This window comes from Thalassophryne amazonica, chromosome 18 (assembly GCF_902500255.1).
Source record: "Thalassophryne amazonica chromosome 18, fThaAma1.1, whole genome shotgun sequence".
NCBI classification, from domain to species: Eukaryota; Metazoa; Chordata; class Actinopteri; order Batrachoidiformes; family Batrachoididae; genus Thalassophryne; species Thalassophryne amazonica.
This window is the reverse complement of record NC_047120.1, coordinates 27825862-27844613: the sequence shown is the minus strand read 5'-3', so window position 1 is coordinate 27844613 and position 18752 is coordinate 27825862. Positions and strand designations below refer to the sequence as shown.

At 40.2% G+C, this 18752-nt stretch overlaps 1 protein-coding gene across 2 annotated transcripts; it reads left to right on the top strand.

The window, feature by feature from the left end:
- The first annotated feature begins 240 nt into the window (after nt 1-240).
- Nucleotides 241-18260, top strand: ghitm (growth hormone inducible transmembrane protein). 2 transcript variants are annotated; one of them, XM_034194192.1, is made up of 9 exons: nt 241-382; nt 663-805; nt 7101-7203; nt 9606-9717; nt 9824-9965; nt 13113-13221; nt 15484-15672; nt 17707-17878; nt 18011-18260. In XM_034194192.1, the coding sequence occupies exons 2-9, from the start codon at nt 689-691 to the stop codon at nt 18096-18098; spliced, it is 1032 nt and encodes a 343-aa protein (XP_034050083.1). In that variant the 5' UTR covers nt 241-382; nt 663-688; the 3' UTR covers nt 18099-18260. The 2 variants fall into 2 exon arrangements, with proteins under 2 accessions (XP_034050083.1, XP_034050084.1); XM_034194193.1 differs by having other exon boundaries at nt 313-332; nt 662-805.
- The last annotated feature ends 492 nt before the right edge of the window (nt 18261-18752 follow it).

Here is an 18752-nt window from a genome sequence, read left to right as displayed (position 1 = left end):
GGTACTGCCTAGAAAGCAAAATCTTGGGTATAATTCAAATAAGCAAGAGACGAGATATAGCCCCACAGATCTTTCTAGTTATTTTGTTGGAACAGCAAGACAAGCTGCAAATAGCTCATCTTGTCGGGACACCTGCCGTTTTCGGCCACAGCCAAAGAGGTGGCCACAGCATACTCACCATCGAGCGCTGACGCCCCATTTTCTGAATGGTTTGTGCCGACGCTGCACACTCCACCAAAACAGTTGGTGGCGGTAATGCACCGTGTGGGGTTGCAAATCGCCAATAAATCCGATAAAAGAAGAAGAATCGCCTTCACTGTTCTCTTGTTCTCCGAACGTTCGAGTACTGTTTCTAAAGGTGAACAACAACGTCACGTTCTGGGTTTGTAACTTTAATTTTATTACGCTCACATTCAAAAGAGTCTGGCATTTACCTCCATACTTAATTTTTATGCGGTTTATAAGAACTGAGTTTTGACGTAGTTACGGTGTGTTACATCATGCTAGCTAACTTTAGCTGCTGTTTTTTGTGACCCATTCTTTTTATCTCCAACGCAGTAGGATTTGGAATACTAACTGGTTGTCTTTTTAACTATAAACTGGCGGAGTTGCGGAGTGTGGTGCGTTAGCAGCTGGTGTGTGTTTTTGTTTGTCTCTTCCAGACTGATAATCAGATAACACTCTGACCATGTTGGTGTCGAGGTTGACGTGTTTGAGGACTCTTCCTCTCGCTGGGCTCCGTCCTCTGATCACACAGAGAGTTGTCACATTGAAGGCTTGTCCACCTCTGGTCAGGCCTCATCAGGTACTGGCAGCTTTTCCAACAGACTTACACTACGTTAAAATAGAATAGAGCCTTTATAAGACGTCTCACACTCTCAGGTGACACACTGCATTGTGGGAGAGGTGAGAAGTTATCTGACCCAAACACAGCCAAGGAGTGTGAGCGGCGCTATTTATATTCAGTTCATTTCTCTTTGTTTATCAGTATTTTGTGGTAATTCGACGATCAGATACCATCGTAGTTTCGACCATAAGCGATGACAGCTAGCGATCCGGTGGCGTTATTCCCAGGATCTGCCGGGCAGCATCTGGTGTACCGGGAAGACAGTGGAGACGAAAGAGTACCGCCAGGAGCCTGCGGATTAATTTGACTCAACACGGGAAACCTCACCCGACCCGGACACAGTAAACATGAACAGACTGATCGCTCTTTTGCTCCCACCGGCTCCTGTCAGTGTTTATTCTCACCGTTCTTTGTTGATGGAGCAATTTGTTTGGTTAATTCCGATAATGAATGAAACTCTGGAATGCTAACTAGTTACCCGGTCCTGTGCTGCGTCAACTTCCTAGAGGAACAAGTGGCGTTCAGCCACACAAGATTGAGCAAAAACATGGGTAATTGTGACAGTAGTGAAGAAGAAAGCAGACATGCAAACTCCAGCCATATTGTTTAAGTCTGCAGCAAACCATTGTTTGGACCGTTGACCCGGAAGTGCTCTAGGCTCTCCCAGGCATGCGCACTCTGTGAGATGGCTTATTGTAATTGCAAATATATACACACAGTGAAATTTGTCCTCTGCATTTAACCCATCCTACTTACAGTTAGATACAATCCAACCACTAGGAGCACTGGGCCACAGTCCAGCGCCTGAGGAACAATCCCAGATGTAGATGCTGCCTTGGTCAATGGCAGAGAAGGAACAGACCCTCAGTAACCATGTTTTGTTTTTTTGTTATTGTGAGAGGAAACATGAATGCCTGGAGGAAACCCACGCAGACGTGGGAGAACATGCAAACTCCACACAGAAAGGGCAGGAAGAGATTCCACGACGTTCTTACTGTGAGGCACCAGTACTATCAGCGAATCCACATGCTGTGTTTGGTGTAAAATTCTTCCAGTATTACTCAAGAATTCTCTCAGACCAAGTACCAAACTTCTTCAGTCTGTGTCTTAGGTTATTTGTTAGTGTCCACATGCTACGGCTGCATAGTAAAATTGTAAGCACCAGGACTTTGGACAGTTCTGCAAAGATCTCGGCATCTCCAAACGGCTATTTACAAGGACCTCATGATTCCATAAACCCTGATAAATGAAAATCATTGATGAGGTACATGAATGTCTTCACAAGTTTGACAGTGCACATTGATATACTTCTGATGTCTGAGACTAGAAATTCTTTGACAGACTGCATCATAGGCCGTGTCCACACATAAACAGTGTTTAAATACTATCAAACGATAGTATTTGAAAATGGGTCCAGAGAAGATAAATCTGAAAACACTGGACATGTGTCGCTGTGTGCATAAGCAATACGGAATGTTTCTGAAAGCATTACATCACAGCACCACTTTCTAACCACAGCGGCTCATAATTACTAATTGTGCATTTATGTCCGTTAAGTACATAATAAAATCTTTGGCATCTACTTATTTGTCTGTTAGCAGGATTACGTCAAAACTACTACACAGATTTTGTATGAAATTTTCACCACAGATATCAGGCATGGAAGACTCCATTAAATTTTGGAGGTGATATGGATCCGGATTCTGGGTCAAAATTTCACTTGATGTAGGCTTTGAAGGGTTACATCAAAGCAACTTCACGGATTCTCACCAAATTTCCATCACATATAGATATTAGGGCATGGCAGACTCTACTGAATTTTGGAGGGGATCTGGACTGGCGGACGTCAGAAATCTGGAATTGCTCTTGTTTTTTAAACTGCTGTGAGCCTGAAGCATCTGCACAAAACACCTCACATGGAATGTGTTCATATATTAATAGGTAGATTAAAGTTTATGTGGATTGAAACTGCTGGCTAAGCGTAAATTTGGTAAGATTGTAATTCACGTCGGCAGTAATGACACCCGGTTACGCCAATCGGAGGTCACTAAAATTAACATTAAATCGGTGTGTAACTTTGCAAAAACAATGTCGGACTCTGTAGTTTTCTCTGGGCCCCTCCCCAATCAGACCGGGAGTGACATGTTTAGCCGCATGTTCTCCTTGAATTGCTGGCTGTCTGAGTGGTGTCCAAAAAATGAGGTGGGCTTCATAGATAATTGGCAAAGCTTCTGGGGAAAACCTGGTCTTGTTAGGAGAGACGGCATCCATCCCACTTTGGATGGAGCAGCTCTCATTTCTAGAAATCTGACCAATTTTCTTAAATCCTCCAAACCGTGACTATCCAGGGTTGGGACCAGGAAGCAGAGTTGTAGTCTTACACACCTCTCTGCAGCTTCTCTCCCCCTGCCATCCCCTCATTACCCCATCCCTGTAGAGACGGTGCCTGCTCCCAGACTACCAATAACCAGCAAAAATCTATTTAAGCATAAAAATTCAAAAAGAAAAAATAATATAGCACCTTCAACTGCACCACAGACTAAAACAGTTAAATGTGGTCTATTAAACATTAGGTCTCTCTCTTCTAAGTCCCTGTTGGTAAATGATATAATAATTGATCAACATATTGATTTATTCTGCCTTACAGAAACCTGGTTACAGCAGGATGAATATGTTAGTTTAAATGAGTCAACACCCCCGAGTCACACTAACTGTCAGAATGCTCGTAGCACGGGCCGGGGCGGAGGATTAGCAGCAATCTTCCATTCCAGCTTATTAATTAATCAAAAACCCAGACAGAGCTTTAATTCATTTGAAAGCTTGACTCTTAGTCTTGTCCATCCAAATTGGAAGTCCCAAAAACCAGTTTTATTTGTTATTATCTATCGTCCACCTGGTCGTTACTGTGAGTTTCTCTGTGAATTTTCAGACCTTTTGTCTGACTTAGTGCTTAGCTCAGATAAGATAATTATAGTGGGCGATTTTAACATCCACACAGATGCTGAGAATGACAGCCTCAACACTGCATTTAATCTATTATTAGACTCTATTGGCTTTGCTCAAAAAGTAAATGAGTCCACCCACCACTTTAATCATATCTTAGATCTTGTTCTGACTTATGGTATGGAAATAGAAGACTTAACAGTATTCCCTGAAAACTCCCTTCTGTCTGATCATTTCTTAATAACATTTACATTTACTCTGATGGACTACCCAGCAGTGGGGAATAAGTTTCATTACACTAGAAGTCTTTCAGAAAGCGCTGTAACTAGGTTTAAGGATATGATTCCTTCTTTATGTTCTCTAATGCCATATACCAACACAGTGCAGAGTAGCTACCTAAACTCTGTAAGTGAGATAGAGTATCTCGTCAATAGTTTTACATCCTCATTGAAGACAACTTTGGATGCTGTAGCTCCTCTAAAAAAGAGAGCTTTAAATCAGAAGTGCCTGACTCCGTGGTATAACTCACAAACTCGTAGCTTAAAGCAGATAACCCGTAAGTTGGAGAGGAAATGGCGTCTCACTAATTTAGAAGATCTTCACTTAGCCTGGAAAAAGAGTCTGTTGCTGTATAAAAAAGCCCTCCGTAAAGCTAGGACATCTTTCTACTCATCACTAATTGAAGAAAATAAGAACAACCCCAGGTTTCTTTTCAGCACTGTAGCCAAGCTGACAGAGTCAGAGCTCTATTGAGCTGAGTATTCCATTAACTTTAACTAGTAATGACTTCATGACTTTCTTTGCTAACAAAATTTTAACTATTAGAGAAAAAATTACTCATAACCATCCCAAAGACGTATCGTTATCTTTGGCTGCTTTCAGTGATGCCGGTATTTGGTTAGACTCTTTCTCTCCGATTGTTCTGTCTGAGTTATTTTCATTAGTTACTTCATCCAAACCATCAACATGTTTATTAGACCCCATTCCTACCAGGCTGCTCAAGGAAGCCCTACCATTATTTAATGCTTCGATCTTAAATATGATCAATCTATCTTTGTTAGTTGGCTATGTACCACAGGCTTTTAAGGTGGCAGTAATTAAACCATTACTTAAAAAGCCATCACTTGACCCAGCTATCTTAGCTAATTATAGGCCAATCTCCAACCTTCCTTTTCTCTCAAAAATTCTTGAAAGGGTAGTTGTAAAACAGCTAACTGATCATCTGCAGAGGAATGGTCTATTTGAAGAGTTTCAGTCAGGTTTTAGAATTCATCATAGTACAGAAACAGCATTAGTGAAGGTTACAAATGATCTTCTTATGGCCTCAGACAGTGGACTCATCTCTGTGCTTGTTCTGTTAGACCTCAGTGCTGCTTTTGATACTGTTGACCATAAAATGTTATTACAGAGATTAGAGCATGCCATAGGTATTAAAGGCACTGCGCTGCGGTGGTTTGAATCATATTTGTCTAATAGATTACAATTTGTTCATGTAAATGGGGAATCTTCTTCACAGACTAAAGTTAATTATGGAGTTCCACAAGGTTCTGTGCTAGGACCAATTTTATTCACTTTATACATGCTTCCCTTAGGCAGTATTATTAGACGATATTGCTTAAATTTTCATTGTTACGCAGATGATACCCAGCTTTATCTATCCATGAAGCCAGAGGACACACACCAATTAGCTAAACTGCAGGATTGTCTTACAGACATAAAGACATGGATGACCTCTAATTTCTTGCTTTTAAACTCAGATAAAACTGAAGTTATTGTACTTGGCCCCACAAATCTTAGAAACATGGTGTCTAACCAGATCCTTACTCTGGATGGCATTACCCTGACCTCTAGTAATACTGTGAGAAATCTTGGAGTCATTTTTGATCAGGATATGTCATTCAAAGCGCATATTAAACAAATATGTAGGACTGCTTTTTTGCATTTACGCAATATCTCTAAAATCAGAAAGGTCTTGTCTCAGAGTGATGCTGAAAAACTAATTCATGCATTTATTTCCTCTAGGCTGGACTATTGTAATTCATTATTATCAGGTTGTCCTAAAAGTTCCCTAAAAAGCCTTCAGTTAATTCAAAATGCTGCAGCTAGAGTACTGACGGGGACTAGAAGGAGAGAGCATATCTCACCCATGTTGGCCTCTCTTCATTGGCTTCCTGTTAATTCTAGAATAGAATTTAAAATTCTTCTTCTTACTTATAAGGTTTTGAATAATCAGGTCCCATCTTATCTTAGGGACCTCATAGTACCATATCACCCCAATAGAGCGCTTTGCTCTCAGACTGCAGGCTTACTTGTAGTTCCTAGGGTTTGTAAGAGTAGAATGGGAGGCAGAGCCTTCAGCTTTCAGGCTCCTCTCCTGTGGAACCAGCTCCCAATTCAGATCAGGGAGACAGACACCCTCTCTACTTTTAAGATTAGGCTTAAAACTTTCCTTTTTGCTAAAGCTTATAGTTAGGGCTGGATCAGGTGACCCTGAACCATCCCTTAGTTATGCTGCTATAGACGTAGACTGCTGGGGGGTTCCCATGATGCACTGTTTCTTTCTCTTTTTGCTCTGTATGCACCACTCTGCATTTAATCATTAGTGATCGATCTCTGCTCCCCTCCACAGCATGTCTTTTTCCTGGTTCTCTCCCTCAGCCCCAACCAGTCCCAGCAGAAGACTGCCCCTCCCTGAGCCTGGTTCTGCTGGAGGTTTCTTCCTGTTAAAAGGGAGTTTTTCCTTCCCACTGTAGCCAAGTGCTTGCTCACAGGGGGTCGTTTTGACCGTTGGGGTTTTACATAATTATTGTATGGCCTTGTCTTACAATATAAAGCGCCTTGGGGCAACTGTTTGTTGTGATTTGGCGCTATATAAAAAAATTGATTGAATTGAATTGAAGATAGTTTTCTTTTTCTGTGTGGTGCTCCGGTTTTTGTGTAATCCAAAAGTTTTCCGTGTGGCGCTCCAGGACAAAAGTGAGTTTTCTGAACCACACAACAGTTGCGTGACTTTCTTTCAGTCCCTGAAATGGTTTTAAAGAAAAAAAAAAACTTTGTATTTTTCATGGCTGTGTTGTTTTCCAGCCATAGAAAGTCCAGTGAAAGGTAATTATCCAATGGTCATTTTCTGCTGATTTTACACTGGCTGCTTGAATGGAGGAGAAATACACATACATTAAGGATAGATCCAAACTGAAGTGTGGAAAAGTAATCTTTTTCTTATTTATCCAGTTTACTTTGGAAATCTGAAAGTTGTTCTTTATTGATTGCTCGGCTGTGTTTTGAAATTTCTTTTCTCTTCTTCATACAGGGTTATGCCACCAAAGCCAGATTTGGTTTCCGCCGTGCAAAGACAACCAGAGACCAGCTCAAGGAAGCAGCTTTTGAACCAGCGACAGATACAGCTATTCGAAGTAAATAATATATTACATTACTGCATTTTGCAGTGATATTACTAAGGGTCGACCGATACGGATTTTTAAGGACTGATACCAATACCGATTATCGGCATGGTTTGGTAGCCAATGCTGATATTTCAGGCCGATATTTATCTGCAGTAAAAATATTAAAAATGTGTCAAAATTGAGTACACTGGACTCTCAACACAAAACTTTCTTTAAATGTTTAACATAACCTTTCAATAGAGAACCGCAGTCTTGTTTGAAACCCTGTGTGATATCACGAGATTTCGCGGGACCACTTCCGGGGACAGCCTGCACAAACACAGCATCACTTCTAACTGAAAAATGGTGTACTGTTTTTTTTTTTTTTTTTTTGGCTGCAATCACCAAAGCAGTCGTGAAAAGTGCCTTTTTTTTTTTGGTTGCTAGTAGAGAAGGGAAGATGGGGCAGATGGGAGAGGTCGTGATGGTAAGTTTCAGCCTACACACCTTGATAGAGTAGCTGCGGTCTCTCGCATGCACAACCATCTCGACATGTTGGGACATAAACAAACTGCAACACATGTCCACTTTCCACCACATCATCACTTTTTCTTTGCATTTTCACTCTTTTTAAGAAACTCGATTTGTGGTTCATGAGGTACTGTAGCTGGTGATGCAGCAGACAAATATGCTTTCTTCAATCACTGCAACAGCCTATATCAGTTGTCATTGGTGTAAAAAAAAAAAAAAAAAATTTACAGTCGGCCCACTAACTTCAGCTCATGGCAGACCAGTCAGTACCAGAAGGGCTTTGAACCAGAATTTTGTTTTTCCCCAACAGGTTTGTTATGAACAGAAACAGTATTTTTTAATGTTTCCAGGTTTGGTTTCCCCCCCAAAATTGTCATTCCTGAACCAATTGGGATTAAAAAAAAAGTACTGTTCCTGAACTGGTTAATAGTCTTCCGTGTCAGCTGTGGGACACTGAAAACACTGTATATGCCAGACCTGTATGTGGCGCTGTAACACTCCCATGAAAAACGGAGAAGACAATAGAGCATGCTGTAGCAGTTGCTTTGTGTTGCTCTCTGCCTCACAGAGAAGCCTGCACAGTCCCTCTGCAGGCCATTAATTGGTTCAGCAGCAAAAGCTACAGTCCTCACACGACCATTCACACAGTTTGGATTGTTTCAAATAGTAAAACCATTCACACACTGAATAAATAAAAAGTCATAATCGGACATGTTATGTCATTTCAGTCAGATTCATTATCACAGCCTGACGATAAGACGTCAGCAGTGCTTTGTCCTACCATCAACAACCAAAATCAATGACAGGCAGAAATGAACCTCATCCGGTGGTGGTCTTCTTCTTCTGTTGAGTTCATTGGAGGTTTGCAAACCTCTAGCTGTTGAAATCAGTTTTTGTTTGGTGCAGTTATGAGAAATTTAGGCCATATTAATAAACATTTGAATGCAACAACTTTAAAGAATCATACTAGAAATTTTTATATGTCCATTTTTTTTTTCTGGACTGTCACATCGAAGCATTAATCGCATCTATCCAAAATGCGTCATGAAGAGTACTCCCCCCCCCCCCCCCAAAAAAAAGAAAAGTCACACCAGTCTATAAGCCAACTTTATTTTTGAACTGTGCTGGTATTGCTTCATGTAACAAGAAACAAAATTAATTTGAGTGTGCCATTAATAACCCAAACACATTACCGAGCAGAAGCTAATGGACTAAATGTTATTGTATAAGGCAAAAAAAAAAACAACCTGGGGTAAACTGCTTGTAGGCACTAAACAGATGATCATAGATGAGGTAAATATGTAGTATATGTGCTGTCATTTCCAGAGTATAATCGCACATGTTCAGAAATACCTCTTGAAGAGGAAGAACCCATATATAAGTCCACAGAAGTGTATATGTACCCCTTTTTTTTTCTCCGTTATCAGCGCTTTATTTAAGATTTTTGTGCATTGCTATGCTGTACTCTTTATTATTGGCATTTATTCTTTTATTACTTCCTTTCATCCCTTTCAGCTGCACTAAATTGGTAAATTGTTTGAGTTTTGTTCTATATGTTTTAATTTTTGTTTTCTCTTGACTTCTTTTGTAAATGAGAGGTTTTGTTCATGCGTGCTGAATAAGTCATTCATTCATTCATTACAGTTTATTGTGCTTAGCACTTTGATTTTTGGAAAAGACCTAGATAAATGGTGGCATTGGGGTGTAAGTTACAGGACCTCCCAAACTAGTAAAAGAATAAATAAATAAAAATGTCTTTCGAAACTCCTTTGTCAAAGCTGAGCTGTCCTGTTAGTAGTTTTTCTTGTCTCACACAGTCCAAACAAGTGGAATTCCTAGTAGTATGAAAATTTTATTCCTCCTCGTTATTTAGGCGCATGATTTATGTTTCCGACTTACAGTTGACAACATAGGAAGAATAATTCTGGCAGGAGGTGCTGCAGTTGGCCTGGGAGCTCTGTGTTATTACGGACTTGGCATGTCCAATGAAATTGGTGCCATTGAGAAAGCAATGTGAGTAACAGACATTTGTATCAGCAGATTATTTTCTAATTCTGGTCAGGGGAAAGAGTTTATGTAATCTAAGGGTTTCATCGGTCTTTGTATTTTCTTTGTGCAGAATCTGGCCTCAGTATGTGAAGGACAGGATCCATTCCACTTACATGTACTTTGCAGGCGGTGTGGGACTGACTGGTTTGTCTGCTGTAGCTGTGAGCAGGACTCCAGCTCTTTTGGGTCTCATGATGAGAGGATCCTGGATGGTGAGATTCAGAACTCAAATGCAGTCAAAATGGATGAATATATTTTCAAATACTAATTATACTGAACTCTGTGGCATCTAGAGAGGGGAAACAATATGTACATTTGGTTTTAATGAAACTTCACACAATTGTAGCACACTGTATGATGACATAATTCTGGACCAACATCTTCAAGGGGAGATAATTGGCTGAACTGTAATTAATGCTGGAGAATGGGGTGTTTAATGTGAGGTTTTATTTTTTTTATATATATTGACAGTAGTTTTATTGACTATTGCAAAGAGAAGTGGTAATATTAACCATAGGAAATTTTATCATGATTGATTGTGGAAAATGGGAACACTCTTATTCCTAGCTTACTCGCAGATGTGTTGTGTATTTTGTTCTTTTATGCATTTTCTTGTGTATGAATTAACAGCATGAACTTATCATTCAGTACATTAGTCCCCTTCTGACACTTACCCTATAAACTGTGAATTTAATACTGTTGTATTTTATTTTGGACAGAGGTGTGAATGTACTTTTGATCCTACCTGATAAGTGCCATATCATTGTCTTTGACGTCACTTATCAACTACAGAGATGTTCACGGTTTTTTTTTTTTTTAGCTAACTCTGCATCTCCTCCTGCAGAAGGCAAGTCGTCAAATAATTTATATGCACAAGTTTTAAAAATAGCATGGCCATAAAATATTCAGTGAATACGAACTATGCAGTAATTTGGGTTCACTGAGTGTTAATACCAGGCATGAGTCTATGTGCTCATGAAGACACTAAGGGCTATGATTGAAAGGTAGCGTAAGCAGGGTGTCAATAGCTTCCATTGGTCATCACGACTTTTTGCTTTCTGGTAGCGTCACATGCATATGAACCACGAGTTAATTATAAAGTTTACATAGTAGTATGAAATGCAGCTTAGTTGTCACAGTGACTTGCTTGTAAAGTAGTAACTGCATAAATCTCGGTGCAGAGTTATAGTTAAATCTGAGTGTTAGCGGTGAAACGCAGCTGTGGGTTTAAGTGAACGGAGCATGTTAAAAGTAGCTGGCCTCCCTGCTGTCTTGTGCTCCACTCAAGAAGGATGGCGAAAGTTATCGCTCCGAGTCTTTGCTTGCTGTCCTGAGCTCCCTGTCATGAGCACAGGTAGTGCTCTGCAAACAAAAATGACTTTTGCCAAGTGCTGCCTGCTTGGCAGAATATGAAAGGGTGAAATAAAGTTGCTGCTGCTGTTATTATTATTATGGCCCTCTCACCAGACAGTGTAGACATCTTCATCTTTTTGAAAAAGAGTTATGAACTCGGGGTCCGTATTTATCAACCTTCTCAGAATTATCCATAAGAACAGTGCTAAGAATTTACTTAAGTTGGTTCAAAGTTGGACTTAAAAGTTAGCTATCAAGTACCGTAGTTCCACTTTAAAGGAAGTGTAGGACAGTCACAAGTGTCAGTCTTGCAGCCAATTCACAACACTTGCTGTGCCGCAAACGTGATTTTGGATCGTGACATAGACAAGGACCGGGATCACTGGATAGATTTCCATATTTAAGAATATTCTGTGATAAATGGCACAGTGAATGGTGAAATTCCTAACTGGACTTGACATGCAGCACACGTAACACAAAATTTTCAAGAGAATAAATTAGGATACACACATGGGAAATGGCAGATAAAAAGTTTCCGTCATCTATTACAACAGTTCTTCTTTACCAATTTAAACTGATGTGACCTGTCTATATAAAGCCTGGATTTGATAGTGTTCCTCACCAAGTCAGTGATGAAGATTATGCCTGCTTTGTCCAAACAATACCATTTGATCTGCGCTTGATTAGACAGGTCCGAAACCTTTTCTGCTCCCAAGCGATGTATGCACATCTGTCTCATCAGTGGCATCAGAATTTGATTTGATTTATTTGGCTTTCAAGACATAAAACTATCGTTGATTTTATAAATAAAATACTGGCCCATGAAAGAAATGCAAAGTCACTAGACTTATTTACATTGCGGTCCTCACAACAAACAACAAAACATTTAAAAATGTAAAATATTAAAACTGTGATGAACACTGTTAAGAGAAAACACAAGAAACATGCATGTTAAAAATACAAGAACACATTTGTTTCAGACACCATATTGGAATGACATAAACAACTTTTTAATGTAGAAGTTTGTATATTATAATTGAGGTCTACAGGCAATTTAGCATCAGTAATAGCACATGTATTTTCTTCCATGACTACCACGATGTGGAAGGCCCCTACTGGCAGCTTGGAACCACTTGAGCATTCTCCTGAGTGGTCTTAAATAACTGGGAGAGTGATGCATAGCTTTAAGAAATATCATAACTTGCTTTTATAGTTAAGTTTGAAAGTTGGAGTAAATTTTAGCATTTCAGACAAAAATTGCACTTTGAAAAGCTTGATAAATACAGGCCAGGTTGGGTTTGCTGTATGCCTTGATTACTTTTTATTATATTCAGTGATATTTTCATTTACTGTTACTGTTCATATTCTAATTTAATATAACGATTAGTCATTTTATTTGATCATTCTTTAAGCATTGGACACATAATTCAGGACAATACGCAAAAGCTCCTTGTTTTCTTTATGTTCTGTTTAAAAATGGAAAACCAAAGTTTGTCAGAAATTAATATTTTCACCAAAGGACCTGTGAGGAGTTGGCCAGTGAACTGACCAACTGACCTTAACCTCAGTGTCTGACCTTTGGTAAATTTGACCTCACATGGGTCATTCTGGAACTTGCTGACATGTATGTTTTGTGGGAATCAGTAAAAATCCAGATTTTGATACTTGACCCTAATGACCTTGGCCTTTGTCAAAACAAACCCTGTAAAAGCGTTTTGGAGCTCAGCCATGAGCCACTTATCAAGTTTGGTGGCCAAAGGGCCTGGAAGGAGTAGGGGAATAAACACAGAAACTCTGCTCAAATTATAGCATGATGACCACACATGTTAGTAAAATTGTGTCCTAATTAATTTATTCAACATGTCTACTGGCTTTTTGTGTTGGTATTTTTAAGTTAAAATAAAACCTTTGTTTAGTAATATTTGTTCACTCTGATAGTGGTGTTTTATAGTATATTTAATGTTTTATTTTTTTCTCTTCCCTTCCTTCTCTCTGATGTAACCCAGGCAATTGGAGCCACTTTTGCAGCGATGATAGGTGCTGGCATTCTGGTGAGGTCCATTTCCTATGAGCACAACCCCATGCCCAAACACCTTGCTTGGATGTTACATGCAGGTTTGTACGAAAGTGCATGCCCTTACCAGAAAGTAGTACATGCAAGTATATTTCAAGTATACTTCCAGTTTACTTATCAGTACTTTTTTTTCGGTAAGGGTGGTTGGAATGCTATCATGTCACTGAAATAATATCTGTTCTGTATTTACTTCAGGATAAGTTTTGGACAACTGGAAAAGTACTGCAGATGTGAGGGAGACAGCTAGGACAGTACTGGGTATGACATCTGGACAGTGGAAGGAAGACAAGGAGACTTGGTGGTGGAATGAAGAGGTCCAGGAAAGCATAAAGAGAAAGAGCTTGGCAAAAAAGTTTTGGGATAGTAAGAGAGATGAAAGTAAACAGGAGTACAAGGAGAAGTGGCGTAAGGCGAAAAGAGAAGTGGCAAAAGCGAAAGAAAAGGCATATTGCGAGCTATACAAGAAGTTGAATAGTAAGGAAGGAGAAAAGGACTTGTACTGATTGGCCAGACAAAGGGACAGAGCTGGAAAGGATGTGCAGCAGGTTAGGGTGGTAAAAGATGCACATGGTAATGTGCTGATAAGTGAGGAGTGTGTGCTGAGAAGGTGGAGGGAATATATTGAAGAGCTGATGAATGAGGAAAATCAGCGAGAGAAAATGCTGGATGATGTGGTGAGAGTAAATCAGGAAGTACAAGAGATTAGTAAGGAAGAAGTGAGGGCTGCTATGAAGAGGATGAAGAGTGGAAAGACAGTTGGTCCAGATGACATTCCAGTAGAGGCATGGAAATGTCGAGGAGAGACGGCAGTAGAGTTTCTAACCAGACTGTTTAATAAAATCTTGGAAAGTGAGAGGATGCCTGAGGAGTGGAGACGAATTGTGCTGTTCCTATTTTCAAGAACAAGGGTGATGTGCAGAGCTGCAGTAACTTCAGAAGCATAAAGTTGATCAGCCACAGCATGAAGTTATGGGAAAGAGTAGTAAAAACTAGGCTTAGAAAACAGGTGAAGATCTATGAGCAGCAATATTTTTTCATGCCGAGAAAGAGCACTACAGATGCAATGTTTCCTCTGAGCATACTGTTGGAGAAGTACAGAGAAAGCCAGAAAGTTACATTGTGTGTTTGTGGACTTAGAAAAAGCTTATGATAGGGTGCCAAGAGAAGAGCTGTGGTATTGTATGAGGAAGTCTGGAGTGGCAGAGAAGTATGTTAGGGTAGTGCAGAACATGTACAAGAATAGTGTGACAGAGCTGATCCTTGGTGTAATCCCACCTCCACCTTGAATAAGTCTGTCCTTTTGACATCTCACCGCTGAGTCCTTTCTTGTTTGCAGTGGTGATGGACAGGTTGACAGATGAGATCAGACAGGACTGTAATGTTTGCAGATGACATTGTGATCTGTAGTGAGAGTAGAGAGCAAGTTGAGTCTAGTCTGGAGAGGTGGAGATATGCTTTGGAGAGCAGGGGAATGAAAGTCAGTAGAAGCAAGACTGAATACGTGTGTGTGAATGGGAGGGAGCCCAGTGGAATAGTGCAGTTACAAGGAGTAGAAGTGGTGAAAGTAGATGAGTTTAAATATTTGGGGTCAACTGTTCAAAGTAATGGAGAGTGTGGTACAGAGGTGAAGAAGAGAGTGCAGGCAAGGTGGAGTGGATGGAAAAAGGTGGCAGGAGTGATTTGTGACCGAAGAATATCAGCAGGAGTGAAAGGGAAAGTTTACAAGACAGTAGTGAGACCAGCTATGTTGTATGGTTTAGAGACGGTGGCACTAACAAAAAGACAGGAGGCAGAGCTGAAGATGTTGAGATTCTCTTTGGGAGTGACAATAATGGACAAGATTAGGAATGAACATATCAGAGGGACAGCTCAGGTGGGACGGTTTGGAGACAAAGTCAGAGAGGCGAGATTGAGATGGTTTGGACATGTGCAGAGGAGGGACCCAGGGTATATAGGGAAAAAGATACTGATGATGGAGCCACCAGGCAGGAGGAGAAGAGAGAGGCCAAAGAGGAGGTTTATGGATGTGCTGAGGGAGGACATGCAGGTGGTTGGTGTGACAGAGGAAGATACAGAGGACAGGGTGAGATGGAAACGATTGATCTGCTGTGGCGACCCCTAATGGTAACACCCGAAAGACAAAGAAGAATTTACTTCAGGATAACAGTAGAGGGCAGTCATGTTCTGGATTAGGAGCAGCTACTAGTCTATTGAAAGTCTCGACAGCACATTAGTGCTAATGATAGTAGTCCTATTCAGCTTTGAGTGCTGTTCACATTTTGTTTTGTTTTTTAATATTAAAGGTGTGATGGGAGCTGTTGTTGCTCCTCTTGTTCTCCTGGGAGGGCCTCTGATGTTGCGAGCTGCCTGGTACACTGCTGGCATTGTGGGAGGTCTGTCTACTGTGGCCATGTGTGCTCCGAGTGAGAAGTTCCTCAACATGGGTGGACCGTTGGCAGTCGGGTTTGGATTGGTGTTTGTGTCCTCACTCGGTGAGTGCGGTGCAGATTCACATCACTGTCAAACACAAAACACTGGTGTTTCTTCCCCACAATCTGTGTAAACCGTCTGCTGCCCACTTCTGCTTGAATATAGTTTAACATACTGATACGTCAAGAACTGAAGTGTGAACATCTTGGGAAATTGTCAAAAGACTGTTTTCAGTGAATAATTTATTCTATTTAAGGCTTCAGAATGCTTCACTTCCCTTCTTAATAAGATGTATTAACCATAATTTTGATAAGCAAATCACGTCACTATTAAAAATCACAACCATTTTTTAATGCTAATTAATTCCTTTGCTTCTGTTTACTGTGCAAAGTTATTAATGAAGTACAGTCATTCACAACAGATGTGCAGTAAAAATATTCTGTAAAGCAAAATGTAACTACCTAAAAAAAAAAACACACATTTTAGACTTCACAAAGAACCACTTGTCTCAGCAGCTCAACTTGCCATAATAAAATGTTCTCCTTAACAATGTCGAGTCATCCAAATGTAGCAGTATGCATACTTTTTTAAAAAGAGAAGGTACTATGTTTTTTATGTTGTCAATAATGAACCCTGTGAAAGCAGCAAACTGTGACCACACAATGTTTTTTTTGTTTGTTTGTTTGTTTGTTTGTTTTTTTAACGAAACCTGACTGTTATTCTTCAGGAGGTACTTCAAATAACCATGAAGGTGTACATAGTCATGGTTTTTGTACAATCAGTAGGGGGCCACAAATGCTGCATTAAAATTTACAATCTGAAATTTGATTTTTGGCAGGTTTGTAAGATGCAACCTGTAGATCTGAACATGTCTAATAATGGCAAATCCTCTGAAACTTTTTGGTGGGTTTCAATAAAGTGTCTTTGAGCACCTCATGGACGTGTGTGAGTGAGTGAGTGAAAATGATTCCAATACTGGATTTTTTTAAAATTTATTACATTATGTGGTGTTGACCTCCATAAGGACATTTCCTCCCAAACTGTTGAGCTCTTCAATACAGAAGTTGACCAGTTTAATTAAAGTGTTTCATCACAAAAGATTAACTACCACTGATGTGTTATTGTTTGTTTTGCGGCTGGTCCCGGTTGTTCAGGGTCGCCACGGCGGAACCAGCACAGATCTGCATTGGTATTTGGCATACTTTTTATAACAGATGCCCTTCCTGACACAGCCCCTGTTTTTACCTGGAGAAACACACACACACACACAGCCCCTGGTCTTCTGAAGAGGTCTCCCATCCGAGTACTAACCAGGACCCACTCTGCTTAGCTCCTGACATCTGTTGGAAGCAGGCTTACACACAGCAGACTGGCTGCCTACCACTGATGTGTAATACATATGAATAAATAGTATGGCAGACTGGGGGGTATCTTATTTTTCATGGGCTTGGACCCCTCTAGTACTGAGCAACAGAACATGTGCAGTCATCGGACCTTCACTATTTTAGCAGACTTTTTTGTGGCAAAGGAGACAGTGGATTCACTCACTTAGTGCATAAATAAATCTAATAGTATATGAATGCAAAGCAAAATTTTGACCCTCTGTAAATATGTTGAACACTAAGATAATGAAGCTAAAGAAAGATATGCAGCAAAATGTTCACCAGTTGGGATTCTCTGTTCCATACGGTCTACCTGGATAATAGTAATAATACCTCTTTTAACAGCTTTTCTTGCATGTGTCATAAGTAATAATCGAAGGTTAATGAAATTGGGTATAAAGTAGTCTGACGCTGATGTAAAATGCAGTGGACAAGAACCGATGTGGATGCTTGTTAAGGTGTTGGGTCATGTTTGCTCTCAAAAAAGGTACAGACAGAGATCTAATATAATTTTCAACAAGAAAGGGCTTGTGTGTTCCACACCTGGTTGAACCACTTTTTATTTGACTGACACACAACCCTTCGACCATGTTTAATCCATGTTGGCTCCAGTGTTTGAAGTAAACCTATGTGACCTTGGGTTTGAGTCCAGTGTGGTTCCACACATAGTATGAACTTCTCGGTCCTCACACTGTGTGGTGCTGTCTCCACCAGGGACGATGTTCTTGCCTCCAACAACAGCGCTGGGGGCAGGCCTGTACTCAGTGGCTGTGTATGGAGGCCTGGTTCTGTTCAGCATGTTCCTGCTATACGACACACAGAAGGTCATCAAGAGGGCAGAGACACACCCACTCTACGGCGTTCAGAAATATGACCCCATCAACGCGTAAGTCACTCCCAGTCCTGTAATCTCAAACGAATGTGAAATAATGAGAATTTGCATGAGTAGAGCTTGCTGGTTGAAAATAACTTGTTTAAATCATTTTTTAATGTGGTAATTTCCTGATTCTTTTTTTAGTTGTATGGGGATTTACATGGACACACTTAACATCTTCATCAGGCTGGTGATGATTCTGGCCAATGGTGGCGGCGGCAGAAGGAAGTGAGCAGGGGTGTGGTGACTTGTGCTTAGTTGTACTTTCCACAAATTGGAACAGCCATCTTTTCTTCCTGGTAACTGACATTAGGTGTCGCATTTAGAGGAACATCCAACATGAACACATTTGTGTGACGAAGAGGACTACACTCTGCACATTCAGTCTGAGTAACGAACATAAACCATTGATAAAACACTGTTGAGTGGAAATATGTGATTTATGCTGTTATTACAGAAGGTTCAATCTCACTAAAGTAATTTGGTCAGCCTCAATTTGTTCCTTACTTTGCTTATTTATTTTAACTTTGTGGGTTTTTTTTTTCACCTCCCCAGAGAATGAAAGTTGAAGACAAAAAAATTTATATGGGTAACATCAGTGTTATGTCAGACTTCATGTGTCATAATACCCAGTAAGGCCATAATCACAAAGTGTGTGCTTTTCCCTGTAATATCAGTTATCAAGTTGTTCACCAATGAATATTCGGCTGAAGGGTATATAGTTTTCTTCAAGGTGTATAAAAGCCATATTCATTGGTAAAACAACTTGATAACGATTTTATCATATACCTATAAATGATAAATGCACACAGAACACAATGCTCGTGCTCTCCCTTCGCTTACTGCCTCCGGGGGTACGGATGCGGGACCCGCAAAGAATCCAGGT